Here is a 9,762-nt window from a genome sequence, read left to right on the forward strand (position 1 = left end):
GCACTAGAGAGTGAGCCTGAGGTATGACTAAAGTGGAGGGGGCTCCTGGAGTTTGGGAACATCTGGCATCACTTTAGAGGATCAAGCTCTGGTAGATGTAAGATTTGGCTTTACTGAGGCATTTGAGTTTGTCGAAAGTGAAGGTAAATTCAGGCATTGACCTCAGAACACTGCCTGGGGAGCCCAAAGATAATTCCAGAAAGCATTTTGAGGGATTAGGGGGAAGAATTTATACTACTGTAACCAAGTAACCAGATTCTACAGATATACAGTGACAGAATTACAGAGAAATGTGTCAATCTAAATGTTAGAATTACAGAAGATCACAGCACAGGTGTTGGCAAATCCCATATCCTTAATCCACCGCCCTGCTCCCTCCCCATAGCCCTGTATCAATCCCCAACTTAATCCCACTGCCCCACTCTCTCCCAATAGCCCTGTATCAATCCCAAACTAATCCCACTGCCCTGCTCCCTCCCCATAGCCCTGTATCAATCCCAAACTAATCCCACTGCCCAACTCTCTCCCCATAGCCCTGCATCAATCCCAAACTAATCCCACTGTCCTGTTCTATCCCCATAGCCCTGTATCAATCCCAAACTAATCCCACTGTCCTGTTCTCTCCCCAAAGCCCTGTATCAATCCCAAACTAATCCCACTGTCCTGTTCTCTCCCCATAGCCCTGTATCAATCCCAAACTAATCCCACTGCCCTGCTCTCTCTCCTCATAGCCCTGTATCAATCCCAAACTAATCCCACTGCCCCACTCCCTCTCCATAGCCCTGTATCAATCCCAAACTAATCCCACTGTCCTGTTCTCTCCCCATAGCCCTGTATCAATCCCAAACTAATCCCACTGCCCTGCTCTCTCTCCTCATAGCCCTGTATCAATCCCAAACTAATCCCACTGCCCCACTCCCTCTCCATAGCCCTGTATCAATCCCAAACTAATCCCACTGTCCTGTTCTCTCCCCATAGCCCTGTATCAATCCCAAACTAATCCCACTGCCCCACTCCCTCTCCATAGCCCTGTATCAATCCCAAACTAATCCCACTGCCCCACTCCCTCTCCATAGCCCTGTATCAATCCCAAACTAATCCCACTGTCCTATTCTCTCCCCATAGCCCTGTATCAATCCCAAACTAATCCCACTGCCCCACTCCCTCTCCATAGCCCTGTATCAATCCCAAACTAATCCCACTGCCCCACTCCCTCTCCATAGCCCTGTATCAATCCCAAACTAATCCCACTGCCCCACTCCCTCTCCATAGCCCTGTATCAATCCCAAACTAATCCCACTGTCCTATTCTCTCCCCATAGCCCTGTATCAATCCCAAACTAATCCCACTGCCCCACTCCCTCTCCATAGCCCTGTATCAATCCCAAACTAATCCCACTGCCCCACTCCCTCTCCATAGCCCTGTATCAATCCCAAACTAATCCCACTGCCCCACTCCCTCTCCATAGCCCTGTATCAATCCCAAACTAATCCCACTGCCCCACTCCCTCTCCATAGCCCTGTATCAATCCCAAACTAATCCCACTGTCCTATTCTCTCTCCATAGCCCTGTATCAATCCCAAACTAATCCCACTGCCCCACTCCCTCTCCATAGCCCTGTATCAATCCCAAACTAATCCCACTGCCCCACTCCCTCTCCATAGCCCTGTATCAATCCCAAACTAATCCCACTGTCCTATTCTCTCCCCATAGCCCTGTATCAATCCCAAACTAATCCCACTGCCCCACTCCCTCTCCATAGCCCTGTATCAATCCCAAACTAATCCCACTGCCCTGCTCTCTCTCCTCATAGCCCTGTATCAATCCCAAACTAATCCCACTGCCCCACTCCCTCTCCATAGCCCTGTATCAATCCCAAACTAATCCCACTGCCCCACTCCCTGTCCATAGCCCTGTATCAATCCCAAACTAATCCCACTGTCCTATTCTCTCCCCATAGCCCTGTATCAATCCCAAACTAATCCCACTGTCCTATTCTCTCCCCATAGCCCTGTATCAATCCCAAACTAATCCCACTGTCCTATTCTCTCCCCATAGCCCTGTATCAATCCCAAACTAATCCCACTGTCCTATTCTCTCCCCATAGCCCTGTATCAATCCCAAACTAATCCCACTGTCCTGTTCTCTCCCCATAGTCCTCTATCAATCCTAAACTAATCCCACTGCCCCACTCCCTCTCCATAGCCCTGTATCAATCCCAAACTAATCCCACTGCCCTGCTCTCTCTCCTCATAGCCCTGTATCAATCCCAAACTAATCCCACTGTCCTATTCTCTCCCCATAGCCCTGTATCAATCCCAAACTAATCCCACTGTCCTATTCTCTCCCCATAGTCCTCTATCAATCCTAAACTAATCCCACTGCCCCACTCCCTCTCCATAGCCCTGTATCAATCCTAAACTAATCCCACTGCCCCACTCCCTCTCCATAGTCCTCTATCAATCCTAAACTAATCCCACTGCCCCACTCCCTCTCCATAGTCCTCTATCAATCCTAAACTAATCCCACTGCCCCACTCCCTCTCCATAGTCCTCTATCAATCCTAAACTAATCCCACTGCCCCACTCCCTCTCCATAGCCCTGTATCAATCCCAAACTAATCCCACTGTCCTATTCTCTCCCCATAGCCCTGTATCAATCCCAAACTAATCCCACTGCCCCACTCCCTCTCCATAGTCCTCTATCAATCCTAAACTAATCCCACTGCCCCACTCTATCCTTGTAGTGCCTAGCCCGCAGCTCCAAATAGTAATCCAATTTTCCGTTAACTGATGCTATAGACTTTGAGTGCACCACTCTGTGCAGCAGGCCATTGCTCTAACAACTAACGACCTCTCTCCAAACTCTCTTTGTGATCATTTTAAACCAATCGCTTGGTACTGACTCCCTAACCAGAAGAAATGGTCTTTCCCAAACAGCCTATTAAAACCTTTCTTCTTGTTAAAAACGCTGTTAAATCTCCTCCTGACAGTGGTGCCATTAGCTTAAATCTTAGCTCAGAACGAGGGTGTCTAATCCAGGTGAATTTGTATCATTCACTCTCTGTGCTGGAGTATCCAAAATTGGACACAGATCACAAACTGTCACTTAATTAGATCTTTTTGTACATTTGCGATTCTTTCCTTACTCTTGCATTCTGGGTCTCAATTTATAAAACCCAGAATGCTGTTTGCCTTTTTGGTGGCTTATCTTCCTGTATTCATACTCTCAGGAAATTCTCTATTTGAACTCCTTGGTTTCTCGTGGTCCAAACCCTTCCATTCACTCCTATTCCATTTAAACACATTTTACTGGTGCCAAAGGTCTACATGTTGATGAGCTGTCTGTATGAATGAGTATTTTCCTGGACCCTTCACCGGTTTTAACTTTATTAAACAATATCATGCTCCTCACCTTGTCCCTAAACTCATCAGAGATGCAACAATAGATGAACGGGTCAATGCAGTTATTGAAGGTGCTGAGCACCAGGCAGATCATATAAAATAAATACAGGTCACTGCTGTCTGTGAGGTGATACTCTGAGTGATGGATAAGCAGGATTATGTTACTGGGAGTGAAACATACCAAATACACTATCAGCACTAACATCATGGTCCTAATAGCTTTCCCAAATTGCTGTTCACTAACCATTAACGCTCGGATTATAGCCACAGAGCAGAATATAGTAACAAAACACGGAATGAGAAACCCAAACACAACCAAACAAACAAAGTAATAAAAGAAATAACCAGACTGCAATTTTCTTGGCAAAACATCATGACAGGTGGTGATGTTGAGCTCCTGGATTGGGTAGCTCTGCCTCTGGAGGAGAAAGGGTAACATGGAGATTACAACAAGCACCCAAATCACTGAGCAGGAACAAACAGCAAACCGATTGTCCCTGAAACGCTTGGAGAGAAACGGGTGGACCAGAGCGAAGTATCTGTCAAGGCTGATGAAGGTGAGCAGCAGGATGGAGCAGTACATGTTCCCGTAGAAGAAGGCGGTCATCGTCCGACAAAGTCCCTCACCAAAGAGCCAGTCATTGCCCAGGAGGTGGTAGGAGATCTTGAACGGCAGCACCAGGATCAGGAGAAGGTCGGCAGTCGCCAAGTTGATCAGGAAGATGGTGGATGGCAACCACTGGACTTTGGTAATGAGATTGTACATGGCCATCCCATTGGTTGGAAGCCCAATGACAAATATAATGATGTAAAGGGCGGGGGTCAAGGCTGTGGTGATAGCACTGGTTAGGTGATGTTTGCCTGATTTATTTAAAACGTGCTTATAATTATTTGAGAACTTTTCTGGAACAGGGTCATGGGCTAAAGTTCTTCCAATGTCATTATCTCCTGAGATCTCTATACAGACAAAAGAAAACTGAAAGATTAGAATCACAGGTTGGTAATAGTCTCTAATATTTTGTAACCTTTTCAATGACTACGTCCTGGCTCTATTTCTCTTTTTAAGTCTTTCGTACGTCTCGAGTCTTTTTTTATTGTCTCTCAATAGGAAAGTGAGAGCTTTGTCCATGTGACAAACCTTCGGCAAATAAAAAACAAAGAGTCGGGGAAATGGGTGCTTTTACAATAGGGTGCACCAGAGGTATCTAGAATCATACGATGATACAGTGCAGAAAGAGGCCATTCAGCCCATTGTACCTGTGCTGAGAACTGTGCTGTTTCCATTAATAAAAACACAGCCATTGGAGGACAGGGACTGAAGTTACCAATGATACCAAACTGGAAGGGAGAAAGCTGAAGATTGCAATGGAATAAGAACTGGTGAAGAGAGAGAGGAGAATGTAGAGAGACAGACCAGCAGAGTGTGGCAGGAGCCATTCAATAATACTCTCTACTGCTCTCCAGCCTGAGAAGCAACCATTCAATAATACTCTCTTTATTCCTTAGCCAATTTCAGATCCAGAATGTCACTGCTGCTTCACCACAACTATAGCAGAAATAAGAGATGACAGTGACAAAGAGAAACTCAGAATATTTGTGCTCTGGATAGTTACTTTATTATAATATAATGGTTAGAGTATATAGGTCTTTCAGAAGGTAAATACTCACAGATTGTTCAGGCTACTAGTTGAATGAGCGAGATTAGGGCAGAGATTCAGAACTTTCTCAAAAAGAAGAAAGATGGAAACTAGATGAAAAGTATCTACTGAGGCAGAAAGGAGAGCTGAGATTTTATCAAAAGCAGCACTGAGGATGAGAGAAAACTCCAGCCATTGGGACAGAGAATCGGAGTGGGAATTCACTCCTTCAGATTCTCCAACGATTCTGACCGGGATTGTACAATATACACCAACTCTAATGAAGGTAGACACAGCCAAAGCAGAAAACAGACACTGGGAAATGTCCCCAAAAGCTAAGAATCATATAATAGGCCAGGGTTAGCACCACACTGCATGACTAGGTACAGCATGGGGTTAGATACAGAGTAAAGCTCCCTCTACACTGTGCCCATCAAACTCTCCCAGCACAGGTACAGCACGGGGTTAGATACAGAGTAAAGCTCCCTCTACACTGTCCCCATCAAACACTCCCAGGACATGTACAGCACAGGGCTAGATACAGAGTAAAGCTCCCTCTACATTGTTCCCATGAAACACCCCCAGGACAGGTACAGCACACGTTAGATACAGAGAAAATCTCGCTCTACACTGTCCCCATCAAACACTCTCAGGACAGGTGCAGCACGGGGTTAGATACAGAGCAAATCTTCCTCTACACTGTCCACATCAAACACTCCCAGTGCAGGTACGGCACAGAGTTAAATAAAGAGTAAAGCTCCCTCAACACTGTCCACATCAAATATTCCAAGAACAGGTGCAACATGGGGTTAGATACAGAGCAAATGTCCCTCTACACTGTCCACATCAAACACTGCCAGTGCAGGTACAGCACAGAGTTAAATAAAGAGTAAAGCTCCCTCTACCCTGCCCCCATCTAACACGCCCTGAACAGGTAAAGCATGTGATTAGACACAGAGCAAATGTCCCTCTGCACTGTCTCCTTCAAACATTCCCTGGACAAGTACAGCACAAGGTTAGATACAAAGTAAATCTCCCTCTACGCTGTTCCCATCTAACACTATCAGGACATGTGCAGAACAGGATTAGATACAAAGCAAATCTCCTTCTACACTGTCCACATTAAACACCCCCAGGACAGATATAGCATAGGGTTAGATACAGAGCAAATCTCCTTCTACACTGTCCCCATGAAACACTCCCAGGGCTACAGCACATGTTAGATACAGAGAATATCTCTCCCTACACTGTCCCCATCAAACACTCTCGGACAGGTGCAGCACGGGGTTAGATACAGAGTAAAGCTCCCTCTACACTGTCTGCATCAAACACTCCCAGGGCAGGTACTGCACAGGGTTAGATGCAGAGTAAAGCTTTCTCTACACTGTCCCCATCTAACACATCCAGGACAGGTACAGCATGGGGTTACATAAAAAGTAAATCTCCCTCTACACTGTCCTCATCAAACACTCCCAGGACAGATGCAGCACGGGGTTAGATTCAGAGCAAATGTCCCTCTACACTGTCCACATCAAACACTCCCAGTGCAGGTACGGCACAGAGTTAAATAAAGAGTAAAGCTCCCTCAACACTGTCCACATCAAATATTCCAAGAACAGGTGCAACATGGGGTTAGATACAGAGCAAATCTCCCTCTACACTGTCCTCATCAAACACTCCATGGGCAGGTATAGCACGGAGTCAGATACAGGGCAAAGCTCCCTCTACCCTGCCCCCATCTAACACGCCCTGAACAGGTAAAGCATGTGATTAGACACAGAGCAAATGTCCCTCTGCACTGTCTCCTTCAAACATTCCCTGGACAAGTACAGCACAAGGTTAGATACAAAGTAAATCTCCCTCTACACTGTTCCCATCTAACACTACCAGGACATGTGCAGAACAGGGTTAGATACAAAGCGAATCTCTTTCTACACTGTCCACATTAAACATCCCCAGGACAGGTATAGCATAGGGTTAGATACAGAGCAAATCTCCTTCTACACTGTCCCCATGAAACACTCCCAGGGCTACAGCACATGTTAGATACAGAGAATATCTCTCCCTACACTGTCCCCATCAAACACTCTCGGACAGGTGCAGCACGGGGTTAGATACAGAGTAAAGCTCCCTCTACACTGTCTGCATCAAACACTCCCAGGGCAGGTACAGCACAGGGTTAGATGCAGAGTAAAGCTTTCTCTACACTGTCCCCATCTAACACATCCAGGACAGGTACAGCATGGGGTTACATAAAAAGTAAATCTCCCTCTACACTGTCCGCATTGAACACTACCAGGACATGTGCAGAATAAGGTTAGATACAAAGCAAATCTCCTTCTACACTGTCCACATCATACACCCCCAGGACAGATAGAACACAGGGCTAGGTAAAGAGTAAATCTCCCTCTACACTGTCCCCTTCAAACACTCTCGGGACAGGTACAACACGGTGTTAGATACAGAGTAAAGCTTCCTCTACACTGTCCCCATCAAACGCTCCCAGGACAGGTACAGCACGGGGTTAGATACAGATAAAAGCTCCCTCAACTCTGTTCCCATCATATATTCCTAGACAAAGTACAGCTCGGGGTTAGATACAGAATAAATCTCCCCCTACACTGTCCCCATCAAACACTGCCGGGACAGGTACAGCACAGGGTTAGGCACAGCGTGAAGCTCCCTCAAAATCTTCCCATCAAACACTCCCAGGACAGGTACAGCACAGGGTTAGATGAAGAGTAAAGCTCCCTCTACGCTGTCCCCATCAAACACTCCCAGAATAGGTACAGCACAGTTAGATACATAGGAATGGTCCCTCTATAACTCTAAGATTGAGCACTTTGAAGCACTTCAGTGTTTTGATGCAATTCAGGTAGACCACAGGTTGCTGCGAGGCAAATGTAGTGTTGAATTGTGAAAGTTTGCTCTCTTCTTTGACCAGTCCTTGTCTGGTTCACACACAGCATTTGAGAAACTCTGAGCTCCCAGAGGGAAGGCACAGGGCAAACATAAAGAGGAAGGATCATTTCTCCTCTCTACTGATTTGAATGCAAATGTCCGTAGCGCCTAGTCTAAAACTATGATGCGTATACTCTTACCTTCCTGTGCATGACAGAGACCTGCAGATGAGAACAGGAAAGCTGAGACAGCAAGTGCGTGGAACGTTCTGGTGAGGTCCATAGTTGCAAAGCAGCTTGTCCTCAGGACACGATCTGGCTCTAGATTAACTGATTCAAATGTGTTTGTTCGTGTCTCTCTGCTTTTGTTTTGGGAGTTTGCAACGAGACTGCACAAGACCTGTCACACTTAGATTAGGAGTCTGCGTCATTTTCAGGCGTTCACATTTCACTTTATCAAAGAGCTCCCAGCATGTTCAGTTACCCGCAGATTCCCTCATATTCTAATCAGGGAATAGCAGAGATGGGAAAATTACCTCACAAAGCTCTTGACTCTTACAGTTTCGTTTTAAAATTATTTTACACTGGGTATTTTTTCCAAAACAAAAAGCTAATGGTTTAAAACTGAGAAGCGCAACACCACATTTCCTGATTAACTCTAACAGGCTCACCCATCAGTGAGCTCAGTTTGTAACAGGTTAGGTTTTGTGATGTGATACGGAACCTGAGTTACTCCATCAGGAGAACAACGAGGGAAAAGATTGCAAATTTCCTGTTCTGAATGGCTGAGTCCCCACAGCACATTAGCCATCGAGGCACTGAGTAGCTGGAGAGCTCCTTATTAGTCTGATTAATATCTCATACATGGAGTGAGTTCCAAGGTAAAGCTCTGGGTTGTGTTGATGACATTAGATGTAGATGGATTACAGCAACTGATATGGGTGCAGCAAACTGGCTACAAAACAGGAAACAGGGGATCGGGGTGAAGGGTAGTTATTCAGACTGGCTAATGGTGGGAAATGCTTTTCACAAAGATTGGTGCTGGGATATTCATCATTTATATGAAGATGGTGGTGTAGTGGTAATGTAGTGGTGGACTAGTAATCCAGAGGCCCAGGCTAATACTCTGGGGACACGGGTTTGAATCCTGCCATTTAAATTCAATTAATAAAATCTGGAATGAAAAGCTACTCTCAGTAATGATGGTCATGAAACCACTGTCGGTTGTCGTAAGAAACCCGTTTCGTTCACTAATGTCCTGTAGGGAAGGAAATCTGCCATCCTTACCTTGTATGGCCTACATGTGACTCCAGGCGCACAGAAATATGGCTGACTCTTAAATGTCCCCTGAAATGGCCTAGCAGCCATTGAGTTTAAGAGTAATTAGGGATGGGAACAAATGCCGGCCTTGACAGCGGTGCCCACATCCCATGAAAGAATAAAAACCATAAAGAATTGAACTCTGGAATCAGAAATAAAATTTCTGTTGGTGACAGGAGATTGGGGGCTGTAGTAAATACAGAGCATTGTGACAAAATACAGGAATACGTTAATAAGCTTGAAGAATGGGTGTGAAGTTAGTAAGTGTGAAGGTGTGCAATTGGTTAAGTGTAATTGGTTAAGTATGAGGTGGTGTATTTTGAGAGGAAGAATATGGAAATGATAAACTCCTTGGAAATGGGGCTGAGGGATCTGGGATTAGATTCACAAATTACCATCAGTAGCAATTCAGGTTAATTAAGTGTTCACCAATTGGGCCCCATTACTCCCTGACCACTTGAGCAGCTCCGATTTTCTTTGCCCCACCATTGGCTGCCATCT

At 45.6% G+C, this 9,762-nt stretch overlaps 1 protein-coding gene across 5 annotated transcripts in view; it reads right to left on the reverse strand.

The window, feature by feature from the left end:
* LOC121287102 (proteinase-activated receptor 4-like) overlaps window positions 1-8,372 on the reverse strand; it is a 52,413-nt gene extending 44,041 nt beyond the window's left edge. Inside the window, exons 1-2 of one of the 5 annotated variants that reach the window (XM_041204643.1) lie at window positions 8,143-8,324; window positions 2,638-4,361 (exon numbers count right to left, since the gene is read on the reverse strand). In XM_041204643.1, the coding sequence (XP_041060577.1) occupies window positions 3,298-4,361; window positions 8,143-8,224 (1,146 nt within the window). In that variant the 5' untranslated portion in view covers window positions 8,225-8,324 and the 3' untranslated portion in view covers window positions 2,638-3,297. Of the gene's footprint in view, window positions 1-2,637; window positions 4,381-8,142 lie in introns of those variants that run through there. The other 4 variants (XM_041204644.1, XR_005945149.1, XM_041204642.1 and 1 more) reach the window with 4 other exon arrangements.
* Between the last annotated feature and the right edge of the window lie 1,390 nt (window positions 8,373-9,762).

Source organism: Carcharodon carcharias, chromosome 14 (assembly GCF_017639515.1).
Source record: "Carcharodon carcharias isolate sCarCar2 chromosome 14, sCarCar2.pri, whole genome shotgun sequence".
NCBI classification, from domain to species: Eukaryota; Metazoa; Chordata; class Chondrichthyes; order Lamniformes; family Lamnidae; genus Carcharodon; species Carcharodon carcharias.